The sequence below is a fragment of the Stegodyphus dumicola genome, chromosome 4, assembly GCF_044657685.1.
Source record: "Stegodyphus dumicola isolate Sdum_Otavi_A_Nest chromosome 4, ASM4465768v1".
Taxonomy (NCBI): Eukaryota; Metazoa; Arthropoda; class Arachnida; order Araneae; family Eresidae; genus Stegodyphus; species Stegodyphus dumicola.
In genome coordinates, this window is record NC_140771.1 from 94,984,748 (window position 1) to 95,005,488 (window position 20,741).

Genomic DNA, 20,741 nt, shown 5'->3' on the forward strand with positions numbered 1-20,741 from the left:
GAGAGAAAATACATTGCAGTTAAGTTAATTTCTTTTCCAAAATCTCATTGTTCTATGCTATTCTTCGAATCGTCATCTGTCTTGCACACAATATTTACGAACTTTTAGATGAGAAAATTATTTTTAAATTTATGATGACCACCTAGGAATATATGAAATCAATAACTGATCTACTGTTATTATGTTTTATGATTAAAATTGTTCATATATATAATTTCATCTATCAGTGCAAGGAAATTAATGGATTGTATTGACTGAAATTTTGTTGACACAAATGACGCTGCGGTATAAATGGGTGATAGTTTATTAAATAGACAAACAAAAATGTACTGATAACCTGCTCTTATTACTGGCATTTATAACAGATGACCGAGCGCTATTTGGTACACTAAATACAATAACATACCGGATTTCGATGGAGGGATAGCTCTTCTTTTCTTCACGTCTTCTGCATCTTCGTCTTCTTCTTCCATATCCCTTAGGCGTTCCACACTTGTAGATTTCTCTTCATCGGATTCATCTTCCTCCTCTTCTGATTCACTATAATCGGGCTCAGGTATCATTTCAGGATAGAAATAATCTGCAATAGAAGAGGTTTTTTATTAAAAAGTTTTGAAGGTGCTTTAACGATCAGTTTCACTCACTGCTATATAAACAGCTATATTACATAAACAGCATATATTACAATAAAATGATTAAGTAACATACTCCGAATTCTTGAAACTGATTATTTGGAAAATAACCTTTTTACCTATTGCTATTGCAAATTCGTTTGCATAATATTGAGGGAAAGCTTGAAATGAATGTTTTAATTGAAAAAAGAAAATTCCTATTTGTCCTTTTGTTAAATAGACTCATTTTCCTTCTCCCCGAACCAGAGGAAAAGTATACCAACTCATATTCACTCATTTTATTCATTAATAAAATCTTAATTTTAATAGTTCATCTAAAAAAGATAATAAAGAAAAGGATATCAGGAATAAGTTATTCTAATGTTAAGTTTCGGTGCACAATAAATTCCATATATTATAAATGTAAAGACCTACTTTTTAAAATTCTGTAGTTCAAAGAATACAACATGTTTTTATTTTTCAATTATGTAAAAGAAAGAAAGCACTCCCACCAAGAAGACGTTGCATTTATAATACAGAAATTTTATTGCATTTGTAAACTTTCACACATTATAATGTATTGCTAATATTCTTGAGCTTTAGTTTCACTATCTGATAGGTTTTTAAGCCGGGATTTCGTACTAGTTAAAAAAACATATAAATTTTGAATTGATATTATCTGGCTTGAAGTTTGCTTATATTACTTTCGGGAAGTAGGAAAATTTCTACATTTACACACTCATTCTAGAACATTTACCAATACGAAAAATCCCTTTAGATGTTTTTCCAGTAGATTATTTATCTTTAGCATCTTCTATCCTAGCTTCATCTGGTAGGAATTTCTTTATGGACCGACAATTCAATCTGAATTTCAAATTAGGAAATGAACAAAAGGTCATAAGTGCCAATTCAGTTAAGTAAAGAAATAAATTTCCAATAAGATACTTATTTTTAAAAACAGTGAAGTGAGATAGTTGCGCTATCATGGAAGAGGGAAATGTACATTTTACAAAGAACTTTGCAATATAGAAATTTCACATAAAACCTTTTTTTTTTGCATTAAAATCCTTGCTTAGAACTAATAAATGATGGATATTATGTACAAATATTTTGCAATAAATAAATATTTTGTTCAAATTATCGTACATTTATAAGTGTACATGAATTATCGTACATTTGTTAATTGTAAATTTTTATAGGTGCGAAGGTCCTCACTTGTTCTAAATTTATGTAAGTACAAAAAGCACTAGCTGCTCTAAATTTGTGTAAGTACGAAAAGCAGCAACTGTCCTAAATCGTTGTAAGTGCGAAAGCCACCAACTGTCCTGCGTTTTCTGCAAATGCGAAAAGCACTAGCCACAAAAGATTTTTCAAGGTATTCGGCGGGTCCTTTGTTGAGCCATAGTTTGTTGCGGTCTAAATAACTACTAAAGTTGGGCTATACCTACATAACCTTTGGTTAAATATTCGGTGTCCACTGTCATCCAACCTGACCAGACCTGAAGTAACCAGTTCTCGGTCTGACTGCTTCAGGTCAGATCAGATTGCTGCTTAGTCCTTTTAAGACATCTTAGAACATCTTTCTGTTACCTCAAAATATCTCTGTAAAATACAATAGGGAATTTGTGACATTAGGAAATGAATTTCTAAGTACTTTCATACGAAAAAAAAATTAGCATTATTTCTGTGGCCTTCCTAACTTAAGCTTAGTAGCTTAAGTTACTTAGCTTTCCTAAATTTAGGAGGACTGGCGGTCTATCACACTGTGGCTTGCTCTTTGGCTTATGTTCTTAGTCATGAATCAAATTTGTTCTCCGTGATGATCGAAGAGGATATACAGGCCGGATTCTAAAAGCAAATAAATACTGAGAAATGGAGGGAATAAAAATTTGGTAATTAGTCTTTTAATATCACTCGATAGTTACGTTTAGCCTTTACGTATTCTTAAAGGGCTTTTACCTTTATAGAAACAAAAAGAAGTTAGGAAATATAAATCGATATCTTCCGTAGTAGACTTATAGAGTAAATTAAGTCTTTAGTAAATCTACATGCACTTTAGTCCGTATTTTAAATGAAACTTTACACCAACTCTTAGATTACAGAAAAATAAACTTTTTAGTAGCAATAATGTAGTGCAAAAGAAATCGTTTTGTTATTAAGCAAATTTCTAGGAAACTTGACAGAAAGTATTTAATCTTTCACTATTATTATTTAATAATGAAAATAATTGAAACTTTCCTCCTTTCTTACCCTTTATTATTGCTTTGTAATGAACCAATTTTTTAACAAAACTGCATTCTAATTTAGTTTAAAGCAGTGGTCTGAAACACAAACTGCTTCCGGGCCGAATACACGATCTGAAAACAGTTCACATGCTAGATTTCCTTACTTTAAAAACAAAAATGCAAGATTTTTAATTTATAGAAAAAAACTAGTTAAAATAAATTTAAAATTTTGCCTTCTAAATTTTACAAAGCATACATAAACAATAATAATAATATAGCAAAGGAAAAAAGTTAAAACTTATGTAAATTTTCTATCTAAAGTTCATTATCTGCAAGAAATTTTTGTTGGCTATACTTCGTAATTAAAATGCACCGACAGTAAAACATTATATGTTTAGACTGACATTTATTTCAAATAATTCTAACATGTTTAATTAATTATTTAATTACGTACTTTAATTTAAACTAAAAATAAATAAATTATGAAAATTTTCGAAGTTTTTCCAGAAACTTTTCCAAGGGAATGAGAATAAATTATGACAACTTAGACCCTTTCTCTCGTTCATTTTCGACGCAGAAGTAAAAATAACATATGTTTAGATGTAAAATAATTGTAAACGTTTTTAGTTCCTACAAAACTTTGATATTTGATGATATTTCGATTCTGATGGTTGTAGCTTTGACAGAAATAACTGGAATTTATCTTCATCACGGATTATAATTTTCTTTGGTTAAAAGAGTTCTCTTCTTATTAATTTTCAACTGTGAACCAAAGCTTTTCACATGTAACTGTTTTTAAATGAATAGATTAATTCTTAGTGCAAAAATCCGTAGATGAGCTTATTTAATTTTTGATGTGTACGAACAAAAACGTTAATAGAATCCGTACGTTCAAATCTTCGAATGAGGGTTATATCACACTGTAAATTAATTAGCTTCATTTATAGATTTTCTGCTGAGCCCATGAACATAATTTTAATATGCCAATCAATTCAAGTCTACAAAAGGTCAGATGGTCGAAACAAAAAAGCGAAATGTTTATGCATTAAAAAACACTATCAAAGTAAAATTTTAAAGTACTATATATTTTTTCCTGACAAGATGAAAAAAAACTAATAAAAATATAATAATTTTTGTCAATACCATATGTTGCTATTGTTCACCAATCCCTGAGGATATTCCAGGACAAGAAAGGATAAATAATAAAAAGATTATCCTTTGTTAAACTACTCAAGATTTACTAAGAGATATGCTGCAAATTTTATTTATAAAAATAAAATATTTTAAGAACAAAATGTATGCAGATCTAAAGAAAATAATGATGTAAAAAAAGGATTATGAGCAAATTAAGTAGTGCATTTTTAAGTTGAAATTACGCCATTAAAAAGTGGTTTCTGCATGTGATAGCATTCATTAACCGTGGGCTGTTAACGCATCTATCATTGGATTAGAATTTTATAGATACTTTGTAGTGATATTACGACTAACGATATACATTTTCATAAGCACTGATGTTTATTATTTTAATCACTGTGATGCACAACAAAAGAGCTGCAGCTTGTTGGCCAAGTAGTCTAAAAAGTCTAAAAATGTCTAAAAACAAGCTCTTCTATTAAAATCAATAATAATAATAAAGTCATAAAGTCATCATTCCTTTCTTTGTCTTTATCAATTGAAAATTTGCATGTATTTCATAGAAATATAACTTTAATTTTTCTCCTGTCAATAAAATATACAATTCTGTTTTTAAAGACCTTTTAACTGATATGAATTCTTGAATAATTTAGAGCAATCCTTGTTACTGTGGCTTGAGCTACACATTGGGCAAATAAGCTGAGCTTTAAAACTTCTCACCAGAGAACACGAGTCTTACGTTCGAAAAAAGGAAATAAATAAATCTATTAGTAAACCAATAGACTAACATATATATTTATACGTTGGATTATAAACCAGTTTTGCTTTTGCCAGATTTATTTAAAAATTTTTTCCTCGCTTGTTGAATAAAATTTCCTTGGATTTTTCTTTATTTATAATAACTTCTTTATTATAGAGAATGACTCAAAATTCTAATTTATCTCTTCCTCCTCCATCCTTTCTGGATGGCACGATTTACTTTATTTCATTTTATTATTTTCTCTTTATCACAGTGGGCGTCATGGTTCTGGTACGTGTCAGAAATTTCGTCAGTCTGTGCCTCTATTTATAGTACTTGTTAGTTGCAGCTGAAGAATATGATCGTGTTTGATTAGTTGAAAGCCCTTCTACTAAAATAAAGTCTACATAAATCAACGTTGAGGTTTCTTGTACTTAATTTACAGTGTATTTCATAGAGATTCTATTAGGTACTCATTATAACATACCACACATATATCGTTGCTTCCTTGAGTGGCCTTTTACTTTTATATCAGTGACTTGCACTTTTTTTGAAAGTTTTAAATTTTGTATGAAAAGAGATTTCTTTTATTACCCGTGTGACGAACGTGGATATTGCCAGGAATATATAAAAGTAACAATTTTGAGCCCTGTATTATTTAATATAGTTATACTTAATTTTGCTGACTTTTTAATCAAAAATGGCCTGTTTCATTAGGTTTCCTTTGTATATAACACAGTATAGTGAAACACTATTTCTAAAATGGAGCAAGATGGATTAATATTGTTTTAAGCACTTTTCTTGAAAAAGTGCATTTGTAGCATCGAGAAAAAAATACTTACGGATAAAAACAAAAGCCTATTCTTTATTCTGAACAGTTATCTGTTCAGAACAAAGAATAGACTTTTGTTGGAACTGTTCAGAATAAAGAATAGGCTTTTGTTGGCGCTTTTTTCTCAGATTAAACCTTCTGCGAGTGAACTTGCTGTATAGTGACTTTTACAACTACTTAGGTTGAGTATTAACTCTTGCTTTAACTGCAGGAACCATTCAGAGCAATTAGTGTCTAATGCTGAATTGACGTTCCCATTCTCTAGCGTCTTGCAGAAGTCAAACGTGGAGCAGCAGAAGAATGCTGATTACCACTTATAAAGTGTAGCTTCAACATGACTTGAATCACTATTGTAAAACTTGGTTTCTGCACCTTAAAAGGCAATCGTCGTCGTCTTAGAATCCTTCTAAAATCAAGTGCTCCGGATCGTTACTGCAGCTGTCAAAACTACTTCCGTACTTGCCATACATTAATTGACTAATTCCAACCTGTGACAAAGCTTATTTGGGTTACTTTTTCATAGACTTGTACCTTATATCCGTGTTTGGTTATACACCTTGCACAGTTGTGCTTACATTATTGTTGCGGGCGTACGAGTTCGTAATAGATCGAATGCTCGAGTCCGATAATAGGCTAATAAAACTTATTCTTATGAAAGGAAATATATCAGAACTCTGGAAGTTTTCTCAGAGATATTCGTACAAGTGTTCAGAGTACCAAGCAGTAATAATCAGTAGTTATACGTCAAACTACGAAAACTTTAATTACAACGCAATGTATAAGGTACTTCCTCCCTCCTTTCGGCATGCATTCACGGTGTATCGATCAGCACGCTCGGCGCGTATTCCAGAGGTCCGACGTTAGATTCTCAGCGAGGACATTGTTAATATTTCATCTCTCCTGCTTCCAAAAAATTCTTAATGTCTCTACGGTGGTCGCCGAAATAAAAATGTGGTAGATGATGATCTCCACCACAAGAATTTGGCGATCGGGACCTCTATTCCCAGTCGCCCTTTAAAAGGGGGGCATATAAGGTATTTCTCTCGCCTTCTCAGCATGTCTTCGTGGTGTAATGGCCAGCACACTCGGTGCGTATTCGACAGGTCGGTGGTTCGAGTCTCGGTGAGGGCATTGCTCCTTTTCCATGTCGCCTGCTTCGAAATAACCTAATGTTTCTGCAGTGGAAACCGAACTAAAAGTTGGTGGATGATCATTCTTCACCACAAGGATTTGGCGATTGAGTCCCCTAATCCCCAGTCGCTCCTTAAAAGGGGCAGTACAGAAGATCTTTTCCCCCTCCTTTCGGTATGCCATCGTGGTGTAACGGTCAACACGGCCGGCTTATATTCGAGAGGTCCGTGGTTCGGGACCCGGGGAGGGCACTTCTCATTTTTCATCTCTACTGCTTCCCAGAAAATCCTAATGCCTCTACAAATGCACAGCGCGTATAGAGAGAAAGCGTAACAGATTTATCTCAGTTCACGCGATACAACATATCGCAACAACAATAACTAAGAAAAATAACTCAAACGCCCTCTTTTCAGTCTTTTACAGATTTCGCGAGATATTTCTAATAATTTCTGCTTCTCGAGATTACTGCATAGCAATACAAGGATGGAATTTACGTTACAGCTAACATAGTGGTCAATTACATTTATTCAATTTCAATACAAACTAAAGAGATACCTATTTATTAAATGTTAAATGCACGTGATCATATGTTTTTACCTTTCCGACATAGCTTTTTCTCCAAAATTGTCTCGCTGCGTTGCACGGGGAAGTACAACAATTTCAATTGTAATTCTACTAAAATTATCTACCTAAACAAACAAAATTCGTAACAATTCGTAACAACGTAATTTCTGTTCCCAAGGACTGCACGTTCCAGGCAGTACAATCCCTGAACAGGAAGAAATATTTATAACAGGCATCAATAAAATAATAAACATTACAATACAATAATGAGCAACATAAACAATAAATGCAATAAGTAACATAAAACCAATAAAATACTAAATTAATAAATGAGTGCATAAATTTTCAAATTTAGAAACAAAAAGGACCATAGTCTTATATTATTTACATTATATACACTACGTACTCTGGCCATAGTAAGGAGCTAGCATGTCGTAATGAACGTACTTTAGGCTTCGATTGCGATGACTTACGGATCCAAACTAGGACGCTGTTCAGCCTGTTTAGGACTGTGCTGTAGTGTAGGACAGAGTCCTTTCCGTTGAATCGGATTCCACAACCATACATTGTCTCCTTCGTTGAATCGATGTCCTGTAGCTTTCATGTCGTAATGGGTCTTCATCGTTTCCGTCGCCAAGTTGACACGCTCTCGTGCAAAGTTATGCATCACTTCAAACCGTGCCTGGGGTTCTTGGATGTACTCCGCAGGCGATGAAGGCGCATCCGGAGGGCGTCCAAACAAAAGATCACAAGGCAGACGAAGGTCACGACCGAACAGCGTCGGAGACGAGGAATAGCCGGGACAGCACTGCGCAAAACCAGTAAAAATAGAGGTAAATCTTGTCCCAGTCCTATTGGTTTCTGGAAACCACTAACGGGAGGTTATTAAGGATTTGTTCGATTAAACCTTTATACCATGTCGCCTATCTAAAGAAAGCTCTCGTTTGAGTTTTGTCAATGCTGAGTAGCTTGCAGAGTTCTTTAATAACAGCCCATGCAAAATTTCTTCCTTGAACGCAATGCAATTGAAGAGGTACTCCGAACCTGGAAATCTAATGTTGTCCCATTACTTCTGCTACTGTGACAACCTCCTGATAAAGAATAGGATACGCTTCAGGCCACTTGGGGAAGTAATCCATGACAACGTATTTCGCTTTGACTCGGGAACAATATTAGCAGCTTTCTGGGCAAGGTCTCCCAGACAGGGAGTCGGCGTTTCCGTGTAATGATCCCTTCTGATGATGGATAGTGATGTCATATTCCTGGAGTCTCTGTATCCAGCTGGCTATTTGACCTTCGGGATTCCTGAAATTTAAAAGCCAGGTCAATGACGCATGATACGTACGGAGCAGGAATTTGCTGCCGAAGAGATAATGCAGGAAATATTATACGGCTTTGGCGAGCAACGCTTTCCTGGTGACACAGTAATTCCTCTCCAGCTTTGATAGGCACTTTCTCCAGTAGGCCCGACACGTTCTTGGCCGTTTATTTCTTGGAACAAAACAGCACCGACACTTTCATTGCTCGCATCCGTGTCGAGAATAAATGGTTGGCCAAGCTGTGGATATGTCAGGATTGGAGAAGATGTTAAAGCTTCCTTCAGGTTGTTAAATGCATCATCACATTCCTTTGTCGACAAGAATTTTTGTTTGGTTAGTTTGTGAAAGGATCTTGCGACAGAAGAAAAGTCCTTCTATTAATCTCTTATAGCGGGTGCAATGATCCACAACCTTCTTAGCGGATGAACATTTTTGGGGCCTCTCTAGTCTTTAACTGCTTATACGTTTTTTTGATCTGTGCACAAAACTTTCGCAGAGAAGACGCCCGAAGTAAGTCACTTCCTGTCTGAATAATTTACATTTAGCGATACTTAACTTTAGATTGGTTTCTTTCAGTTTTTGAAGCACCTTTCTAAGATTTTCTAGATGTTCTTCAAAACCGTTCCCGACGACAATGATATCATCCAGGTATCTCAGACAGGCTTTGCAGCAAAGACGTTTCAAAACGGTCTCCATGAGGCGTTCAAATGTTGCCGGCGCATTACATAATCCAAACGGCATCACCTTGAACTGTCAAAGTCCTTGTCCGGTAGTAAATGCCATATTTCTCGGTCATCAGGATGTATACCAATATCCACTTTTTAAATCAAGTGTCGAAAGCTATTTGCTTCTAGAAAGAGTGTCCAGAATGTCGTCAATTCTAGGAAGAGGGTAGCTGTCTTTCTTCGTAACCTCGCTCAACCGGCGATAGGCAAAGCAAAATCTAGTTGGACCGTCTTTCTTTCTGACCAAGACTATGGGAGATGCCCATGTACTTGCTGAAGGGTCGATGACATCGCTTTCTTCTATTTCCTTTAGAAGGTTTCCTACCTTTTTCTCTTTAGCAATCGGTAGACTTCTTGGATGGTGCGTAATTGTTGGTTGAACCCCGGTATCGATTCTATGGTGTATCAAACTGATTTGACCCACGTCAGAAGATGAGCGGGAGAAAACATCTTGAAGTTTTTGAAAGACACTTTCGGCAGCATTCCTCTTTTTATCGTTTAACTGTATATTCTGCAATAACTCCGATGTAATGCTTTCTGAAGACACGGATTCTAAGATGTTACTGTATCGTTTACGCTGGTCACTGGAGTACATGCTGCAACTGCTTCACTTTTCTTATAACTCTAGTCTTGTCAGTTACATTGGCAACTCTCACAGGGATAACGGTCCTTGATAGGTCGACGAGTGCTTAGGCTACTAGTATTCCTTTTGAGCTGTTACAGTTCTTTTCATATTTCATGGCGCTGTAGCGAAAATTTCTGTTTTCGGCTATGGATCGAGGAAATAAAAATTCTGTTCTTACTAGTATTGTGATATTGTCTTGAGGTAAGATTTGTGGACAGATTTCAGTCATTCATCAATAATTCCGAATAGGGCTACGTTTTCAAAGACAGAATGCAGTTCGTTATTTTTAAACTACAAGGTAAAATTGTATTTCTTTAAAAAGTCCAATCCCAGTATGCAAGGATCTGTAATATCTGCCACAAAGGTCATGTGATAGTAGGCGGCCCTTCCAAACGTGATGTTAACGTTTAATGTTCCATCAATGTCGATTTTATCACCGGACGCGGTCTGGAGGGTAACGCAGAACGGCGTCCAGATGAGTTTATCTTTCAATTGGTCCTAACATCCGTGCCCTGGGGTGTTCTGCAGTTCCAATCGTATGTGGCCTTCAGAATTACACTTCCAGCACTTTAGAGTCGATTTCTTGTGACTAATATTCTTTCTCAAGGCGCTGACTTGTCTGATTAAATCATCTAGGCGAGCAGCCATTTGATCCACTGTCTTTTGGATTTTCCCAGCTCTGATTGGGTTTCGGTCTCTACGAGTTGCTTGCTGGGCAGCCTCGAATTTCATGGCGTACAGCAGAACACTTTTTAAGTCCTTAACATCCGCCATTCGTAGAGCTTTCTGTATTTTAGGATCCTGGATACCATCGATGAAGAATTGCAGCGACAGGATTTCCCTTGTTTCTGTCCGGTACTCCGAAGAGGCGAGATGAGAGAGTCTTTCAACATCCGCGCCGAGCTCCTGGAGTGTTTCGTGCGTTTCCGTTGACGGGATTTTAATTGAAGCCTGCTGTAGTCTTTCAAACATTTCTCCTCAAAGCGCAGCTCTAACACGCCGAATAAAGCTTATAAATCTAGCCTTTGGTATCCCATCCATTCGCTTCTGCCATTATAGAAAATTGTCTTATATGTTTGCCAAGAGGTCTTCTCATCATATGTTGATAACTTCAGAGAGGGACGAGAAGGCATGGGTAAAAATTTAAAACCATCAGAATTGCTCTTTGTTGTCGCCACGAATTTCTTTAAGGTATCAACTTCTTTGGCGACCGCAGAAACCCCGTCATTAATTTCTTGTTCGATTTGTTGTTGGACAAAACTCTTCCTTCTCTTTGTTCTTTGACAGAAGAAACTCTTTTTTCGATATGTCCAACTTTATTTTCAACGGCGTCTATTCTGCCTTCCATAGCCTCAAATTTCTTTTCTATTTTCAGGTAAATTCTCTTTCCATTTCCTCTTGATCTGCTTCAATCTTTGCTTCAACAATTTTCATCTCCTCTTTAACAGATTCGCGACCAGCTTCCATCTTGCTTGAACGGCTTTCATGTCCTCTTTAAAGGATTCCTGAACAGCTTTCATCTCTCTTTAAAAGTTACATGACGAGCTTCCATCTTTTCTTGAACAGTTTCATTTCCACTTTAACAGATACTTGACCAGCTTCTGTCTTTTCTTTAACGAATCCTCGGCCAAATTTCACCTCTACTTTGAACGCAGCAAAGGCTGGCACCAGCTGCCTTAATTGTTGCTCCATCGCTTTTGTCACTGGCATTCAATCCCACTCCTGACACCAAAAAGTACTGCGTGCGTACGGGTTCATAATAGATTAAATGCACATGTCCGATAATAGGTTAATAAAATTTATTCTTATCAAAAGAAATATATCAGAACTCTGGGATTTTCCTCAGAGATATTCGCACAAGTGTTCACAATATCACCCAGTAATAATCAGTAGTTATACCTCAAACGACTAAAAACGTTTAAATAGAACGCAATGCGCAGCGCATTTAAAAAGAAAGTTAGTTCAATTTATCTCAGTCCACGCGGAACTACAACTCACAATAACAATAATTAATTAACTGACTAAAATGCTCTCTCTCCGGCCTTTTATAGATTTCAACCAGTCGCAAGATATTTCTAGTAATTTCTGCCTCTCGAGATTTCTGGAAAGGAGTAAGAGGATGGAATTACGGTTACTGCTAGCATAGTGGTCAATTACATTTATTCAGTTTCAATACAAATTAAAGGATATCCATTTATTCAATGTTAAATGCAAGTGCTCCTGTATTTTTACTTTTCCGGCATTGCTGCCTCTTAAAATTCGTCTTACTCTGCATTGCACGGGAAATACAACAATTTTAATTATAATTCTACTAAAAGTAGCTATCTAACTACTTAATTCATAACAATATATAAATTTTTGAATGTTTACTGTTTTCATAGTAGGAGGTTTTACAAATAAGGAAGCAAAATATAAGTTTACAGCATCTCTCACTAACAATGAGAAAACATTCGGTAGAAAATACAGAACTCTTTTGTTTCCCTTTAAATTGAGCATAATTTTAACCTGTTTACTCTAATATTCAGACAGACACAGATGTATGCTTAATAGCTTGATAGACAATGGAAACATTTAAAGAAATTTACATTTGCATAAGTAAATGCAAATAACATTATATATAAAAATAATATGATAATGTAATGTTAAGAAATAAATACTGCTCTTTTTATAACATGAAAAATTATGCATTTGAAATATACATTTGTAGCTGAAATTCCTTGCACGGATTTTTGACGATTTAAGTTGGCGGAATTGTTGGCACGGTTTTTTCAATCATCAACCATTATGAAAAATGCTGTTTTTACGTATTTTACACATAGTAAGTATTCGAAAATAAATAAATAAATAAATAAATATCGTTAAAAATAATGGATTAATTTTTGTTGAAAACGTTGTTTTTTTAAGATGACAGGCAAATGTAAATAAATGCATTTACTACGAGTATAAAATACTAAAGTAAAGTTAAATTATTTGGTAAAGTAAGATTGCCAAAATCCGTGCAACCGTCTACCAAAGTAACACCAATTTTAGATACAACACATTACTAGAAGTACAAGCCTAGAAAAAATAGTTAGTTATTGAAAAGTCAGATTAATAATCTGTCATTTATAAATCAGACTTCATGAATTTTTTGCGATATGGAATTAACTCCTAATACAGAAAAGTTTAAATCATACTCATCGGAAATAACTTAGAAGAAATTAATAAATGCTAGAATTCGTTAGGAAGGTTTAGAATCGGAAACCCACTAAAGAAACTGATAAAGTAAAAATCCGAATTAAACGACTCATGTGATGTCTTAATAATGAAATTTAAAAGAAATACGATCTTAAAACTAAAACTTAAATGGCTGTTTTATGTTCAACTTACGACAAGAAGAAATATCGCAATCAATCAAACAATTTTGCGTACGGGAATTTCTGCATATGTTAGGAAAAGGGAGCGAGACATGTTTTAAAGTAAATCAATATATACAATTGAGAATTAATGTTGCCATAAAACGTAAAAAATTGTTAAGCTATAAAAAGTAGTTGCTTAAAACCGGGAAGATTTAAAAAAAAATTAATTTTAAAAGTTTCATGATGTAAAAAAACGTGACGGATTATTTTTTCAACTTTAATAAATAAAGGTTTTTTTTAAAGTTGTTAATGGCGTATGGCAACTTTGATCGTTAGTTAAGAAGATAATTGGAAAGTTTTAAACTTCCAGAAGACATAGTAATTGTCTTCATCGATAGATGGCACTACATACAAACATTAAGTGGTGGTTTCATGATGTTCATCTGCGTAGGTGAATAACGATAAAATAATAAAGTTGAATTCATTGAATAAAGATGGTGTTGGTGTATTTAATTATGGCAAAGCACACGAGGGCTATCTGCCTAAAGGGAGGGATGCCTTTCGTGGAGGACTTTCTAAGGGAAACTGGCTCGTATACACGTTACACATGGGGAAAACCACGAAAACGCCCATGCAGCCAGCCCGTTCGCGGGATTCGAACCTCAGACCGAACTACCAGTGTTCAGCGCCTTTACCGCTCGGCCGCTGGTGGGCCTTGAATAAAGATGATATTGTTACCATCACGTCGGTAAAATAATATAAAGCATTTATCATTGCTTTATGGTCTTTTTATTGAAAGCAAAACTTAACCGATTTGCTCTCAGTGCTGTGTGCTTTCTACATTTGTTTACTTGTTATTTTAGTAAATTTAATATCTCCATAGAAAACTCAATTAAGTCTTTATTTATTTCTACGACCTTGTAAATTTGAAAAATAATTTTTGAAAGAGCATTTGTCAAACAATGAATACTGTTCTAATAAATTAAGACATTAAAATTACTGACATATGATATTATATGAGTATACGGTTAACAGCAAATTGGATTATGTTTGCATTAAAAGTGTTTATAATTCGCTGATAATTTCTTAGTTATTTCAGAATGCGGAGCAAATGACTGAAAATAAAAAAAAATATTAGTGGTACAAAACGGAAATATTAATTTCTCAAAAATGCAGTTGCTGAAAATGGTATTAAAGACTGCAGTACAATAAGAACGGAATAACTGTCATGGAACAGAACATTAGCGTTTTGAGCTTTTCATTAACTTATTCCTTCCAGCCTAATTTCTTTCTTCACAAATTATTTGAAATAGTTGAAATTCTGTATAAAAGAACATATCCCAACATGTATAATTTATGCTCACGAATAATAGTTAGAAGATAAGAGTAATCACTAGTATATTTTTAGAGCTTTGTTTGTTGGCCCAGCTATCTAAATGAAAGAGATATTACAGCAGAAAGTTCTTTTGGAATAATTTTAATTTGTTTAAAACGCATTCAGAAGTTTTACGAAGGAAATATTTTTGATGACTTTGAACAAAACCATGATGCAATATGTCGTCCTGATCATTGCAGTGGTTAGGGCTCTTGGTTGCTCTCTCTCATTGGGCTCAGGTTCGAACCCCGAAACGGCATACATATTTTTAAGTGTATATAGTCTGTGGGGCATGGGGGTCACTCAAAATACATGGCGAGCCGAACGTTTTCTCAGATGGTTTGGCTGTAGACTCTTGGACCGTCCCCCGAGATGTTCTCCATCAAAATTGAGAGCGGAAGCTGTCACCAACATGTCGTCTGTCACCAACATGGCGCACAAGGCCCATACCAATAACTCATTGTCTGATCTACCACTCTTAGATCAGACAATGAGTTAAGCCACAACAACAACATGATGCGATATAAAATTTAATTTTAAAATCCTTTCTGCCTTTCTTCGGTTACATCGCAACGGGAAATTATTATAAACACATTAGCCAGTATCCAATTATTCTTTTAATTACTAAATCAAGTAGAAGAATAAAAGAACCTAAGAAATCAGCTAACTTAAGAAGGTGTTTCAACCATCTAGACCAGGGGTTCTCAGCCTTTTTTGTCCCACACCCCTTTCAGTTCAGTTATAAGTTTATTCCCCTTCTTTGCAAAACTTGGAAAATACATGTACATTTATTTAGATTTAGATTATTTTTAAACATATTTTATGAAGTAAACAAGAAAAAGTACAGAAAATGTTGAAAAATACATAAACTAGAATAAAAAAATATTTTTTTTACAATCACATACTAAACTAAATACTGAACAGCTAAATAAAAGGTTGACTGCATTCTCGCCCCTCCCCCGAAACTAGGAAATTCCCTCCTGGTTGCGAATACGTGATCTAGACTGTCCTTTCGACTTGTGACGTTTTTCAAGCTCTGTGGTGGTAAATTGGTAAACTTTATTCAGGTAATTAAACAACCTGAATATTTTCAGGAAATTTAATCTTTGACTGACGTTCTTCGACCAAGGGAAGAGGAGGAAAAAAGAAAGACTATTTCCGTATAACATCAGAAAAGTGAAGAGCAAAAGAAAACAAACAAGAAAAGGGGAGGGGGACGAGTCGCATTTTCTTATAGTCTTATTTTTCTACTGAATTCTTATTATTCATTTCTTATTCTATTTTTATGAGTTCACTATCGCAGATTCGATTTGGATGACCAGCATTTCACTTTTAATGTTACTACCCGAAAAGTTCTTCGTAATTTTACATATTATGTTTAACTAACATAGTGTGATATAATTCAAAATTTGATAACTAATCAATAGCGAAATTGTCCAAAATTCTGAAGAAAATCCTTACAAAGTCTCTTGGCTGAATGCAGTACAGCCTTTTAACTAAAAGTTCAATTCAGCTGAACTCTGTGCACTTCTGGAGGTACAAAGTTTTGAGAATTCATAATATAATTCATGCCAATAAAAGCTATTAAGTTCTGACATATACTACTGATTTTATATCATGAATTATATTTTAATAATATTTCTAGAGAGATACAGACGTTTATATAATACTCACAAATAAAAACACAATTTCGATAATGTGAGAGGTTTGATAAGGGTAAGTAAACGGCTGCATAAGAGCTCGTCAGAAAACACAAATTTTATTCTTCTATGAAAATCACAGACGTAAAAACCACTTTTCTAAATATTATGTACAGATACAGGTATAAGTATGCAGGACACCAGAATTTAACCATTGGTCTCATAACACCAAATGTGCAGCTGTACCCCAGTTGAGATGTAGAACACCTCGGAACACACTCTCAGAGTGTCACACTTCTCTTCTCCTAAAATAAACCACTCGAGAGGACTTTCTTTTTCACCAGTATTTTAAGTATTTCCATGCTGCACATACACTATACATTTACAAACAACCATGCCTTCTCGAGGATTCGAAGTCGGACCCATAGGTAAGGCAGCCAGCGTCGCTAACCACTATATCGAACAGGGCGGCAATATTATGTATCGAAAGACATTAAAAGGATTGAAAGATTGGTCTCTTTGCATCACTTTAAATTTATGAACCAGAAGTACTTCCTTCCAAGGTACTTAATGCACTAGAAATACTTCCTTCCAAGGTAACTTGATGCTAAACGTTGTTCCCTAGCAGCACGAAATGTGAATTTGCAAACATTCATTATGAGGGAAGACACGTGAGATGTGCTTAAGGGATCATAACTGAATAAACAGAAGTTTTGTTTATGTATATTTAGCACCAAGATTCGCACGGCAGAAGATTAACTGAGCGTTTCAATGCGACCTCAAATGTAGATTTCTATTTCATCACTCAGATCTTTAATACTAATTTTCAGTATGGTTGACTAAACAGTAACCAGTTATTGAAACTAAGTATGATGCACGAAAAACCATTGGAATACTAGAATATTCATGGAAAAGAATGAATTATATTATTTCTGAAAATATTTTGTGGCATTGCTAATGTAATATTTTCATGACAATACTTAAGATTTAAAGAACGTAGCTATACAATTAAAAATGTTTTTAATTTTAATTATCCAAATATTTGCCACAAAATTTATGTGCAAGTGAATTTACATGAAATTAGACGAGTAACTAGCTCTAAATTAAAAACACGGTTGCTTGAAAGTATAAAAAATCCATGTTATTAGATTTTATATCGAATATACAGAAACTTAGAGATGAAGTAATTTGTTGCTCCCCGTTCTAAAAATCAAAACTAAAATTAGTTGTTATAAAATAAGTATTTGAAATAAGCTATAAATGGAACTCGTAAGCAACGCAAATGCATAACCAACACCCTAAAAATTTTGTTGTGAGACTTTTCTAAACGGTTATAGATCAAAAATAAGAACATAATGTTAACGATAGTTTTTCAGCAGATAAAAGACGTAATTGTTAATCAAACAAAATATTAAAGGTACTTAAATTTTTGGTTTTTACGTACTTAAAGAGATAGACTTCCGTAATGGCTTGTTGGAGACCACAATAACAGCGTGATTATTAAGTTTTCCAGGTCTCTATATTTTTGCGAATTTCATTTTCTCAATAAACATCATTACGATTTTATTTAGAATTTTGGTACAATATACTACATCGTATTTAAATAAATAATATTGTCAGTGATGGATATCTTTTGTTTCACCGAGGGCAAAATATCCATGCAACGATATAGTGAATTTTTCTCCCACGCGCCTCAGCAAATGCAGTTTAGAAACATGCTCTTTTAAACAGTGTGTTTTGAAAGCGTATAATTACACTATTACACACTAATACACCTGTATACCCTAATGATTCTGCAATATTTAATATTTTTGGTGTTTGGTGTTTATTGAAACATTGAACACCTACGTTTTTTATTAGGTGCCCAAACATCAAGCACTTTTATGTTAAAACAATTCTACGAAAATTAAAAGCTAAACATTTCTTTTGCTTTTCGTAAATTTTCAAAGGAAAATATAAACATTTCATTCTTAATTTAGCTATTCACTGACAACAATAGTAGATTCTAACAGTTACCTGAGCGCCTCCATGCTGTCCATCTTGCATTTACGTCACCGAGGGGCTGTGGCCTCAGGCTAGGCTGCAAAGAAAGCAAAAATTATTCTGTTGCTTTCTTACATATATATAATCAAGAAATTATAATTAAATCTAAAATTAGATGCCAACCGTCCATTGGGGAATACTTTCATTAAAATCGAAAAAAATGGTTACTGTTACATAACGTAATAAAATTAAAATTAAAAAATTAAAATTGTCGAAAATTCGTTGAATTTTTTCAAGGAGCAACTGGAAAATTTTCAACACAGCCACGTTTCTGAATTATGTGTATATAATTGTGAATTTTTTAATGTTCCTTAAAATTTCAACAAAGAAAAATTAAAAAAAAACTTTTTAATGTAAATAATCATGAAGATAAAAACTGCTCCGACGTGAAACCGAAGCAAAAATAACTTTAAAAATGAACGTTATACGAATCCTCGAATAAGAAATCAGAAAAACCATTCAGTGAATAAAAGCAATGTGATAAATAAATTTCTAAACAATAACCTCGACCAGTTCTATATATTCGGCCATCCGGAAAGTTCTGCGGTCTTTTTATGATAATTACAATTGAAGCAATATAAAAATATATGAAAATTTCTTTGAAGCACATAAAGCACATAAGCAACATTTTGTTCTATGACGTTTTGCAGCTGGAAAATTCCTTTTTAAAAAAAATCACTAGATTTATTTGCAAAGGTGTTATCAAGGTGCTGTTGGACTGTCTCCAAAGAAGTGATCTCCCCGTCGTTCAGAGAATTTTGAAGTAATCTGAAGGAGGTGAAAATCCAAGGGGATAAGGCGTGGTGAATATGGAAAATGAAAACATCTTAGGCATATTCAACAAGTTTTTGGTCTGACATTCATCGATATGTGGGGCCGAGCGGACATGACGGAAGAAAACGCCTCCAAGATAAATCAGTTCTGGGCGCTTCGCTTTGATTTCTGCTTTTAAAATTGTCGTCTGAGAGTAGTATTTTTCAGAATTTATTGCCTATTTGGTGGCAAAAATTCATAGCATACAAATCCTTTGTGGTCCTACAATACACTAAGCATTACTTTTGGCACATGCAGCTTCCATTTCAGTGTCATTATAAGAGGTTCTTTTGATTCATCCCCCCCCATGATAGTTTTCTTGTAACATTATTGTAAAGTATCCATTTCTCATCTCAAGTAGTGAAGAATTTCAAAAAAGGAGCTTCTTTATTTTTTCAGCAAAGAATTACATGTCGAAACTCGAGCATGCATATTCTTCTCTGTTGAAGTATGGGAACTCACAAATCTTAGTGGCTTACATACCCATTCCTCTTCAAATGATCATATACTTCAGATATTAGTCTGTCGGATAGTTTCTGAACTATACAACGTAGAGTATCATCGATAGCTTCTTTTAATAGGTCTTATCGAACTGTGTCATCAGAAATAGCATTTTGAACGCATATAGCACCTATGTTACAAGCAGTCTGATTAACATCTTTTCCTTATTTAATATTAAAAGACCATAAATGGTAAGCATGAACTTTTGGGCTTTCCAGTCTTTTGATCTATGCTGGAATTATTCAGCGTGAGCAGAAAAGATCTTATTTAAAATTCTTCGATCAGAGTCGCTTCTTATCAACAGTAACAAAATAATTAGAAGTTAAAGGCCTCCTATAGGAAAACCCGCATGAACTTTCAGGACGACCAGATATATCAGGACGACCAGATATATATCAGGACGACCAGATATATATATATATTACAGAAATACAAATAGAGAAAAGAATTGAAGAATGTAAAGAAATTGTCTGTACAATTTTAAATAGTTTCACAACTGGTCTTTTCTTACGTAAATAGTCTATTATTTTTTTAAAAAATGTTGTTATGGTCATAATATCTGAAGAAGATAATTAATATAACGGTTGAAGTTTATGTTAAATACAGTTGTATGTTGTTCCATCACTGCTTTGTTTTCGTTTTGTTAAATAAATCGTCTATTGTTTATAAAATCTTCCTGATATGAGCTTCTATTTTTTACATTTAACAGTTTATCACTATAGCGTAGAATTTTTCTTAAAAGTTTTAACTTTTCATATCTTATGATATACAGTTGGAACGGCGAGAAAAAAACTCAGTTATGAAATTATCTGATAAGCAATGCGCTGAAAAGACATTTTATTTAAGTCGTACAGTTATAAATGTGAAAAATCTATTGAACAACATGATATGAATTTATTTCATAATTTTCAAGCTTGCAAAGAGTTACGGTAGCTAAGTTAAAATAATTTGAATCGGTTATATTTTATTACCATGACTTTAATATTGACGACACAGACTGAAAACGTTGTCTATAAATACTCCAAAAATTATAAAGCAGATGTATGTGATCATGGTTAATGTTATCATCAAGTTGTCAAATAAAGTAAATATAGATTATAAAACTTGCCAAGAGTCATGAAAATAC

At 34.0% G+C, this 20,741-nt stretch overlaps 1 protein-coding gene across 4 annotated transcripts in view; it reads right to left on the reverse strand.

Annotated features, from left to right (window-relative positions):
• LOC118187951 (uncharacterized) overlaps window positions 1-20,741 on the reverse strand; it is a 254,275-nt gene that overhangs the window by 36,850 nt on the left and 196,684 nt on the right. For all 4 annotated transcript variants that reach the window (XM_035358275.2, XM_035358268.2, XM_035358283.2 and 1 more), the window contains 2 exons: window positions 18,275-18,338; window positions 407-580 (listed from right to left, as the gene is read on the reverse strand). In XM_035358275.2, coding sequence (XP_035214166.1) covers window positions 407-580; window positions 18,275-18,338 — 238 coding nt within the window. The remainder of the gene's footprint in view (window positions 1-406; window positions 581-18,274; window positions 18,339-20,741) is intronic.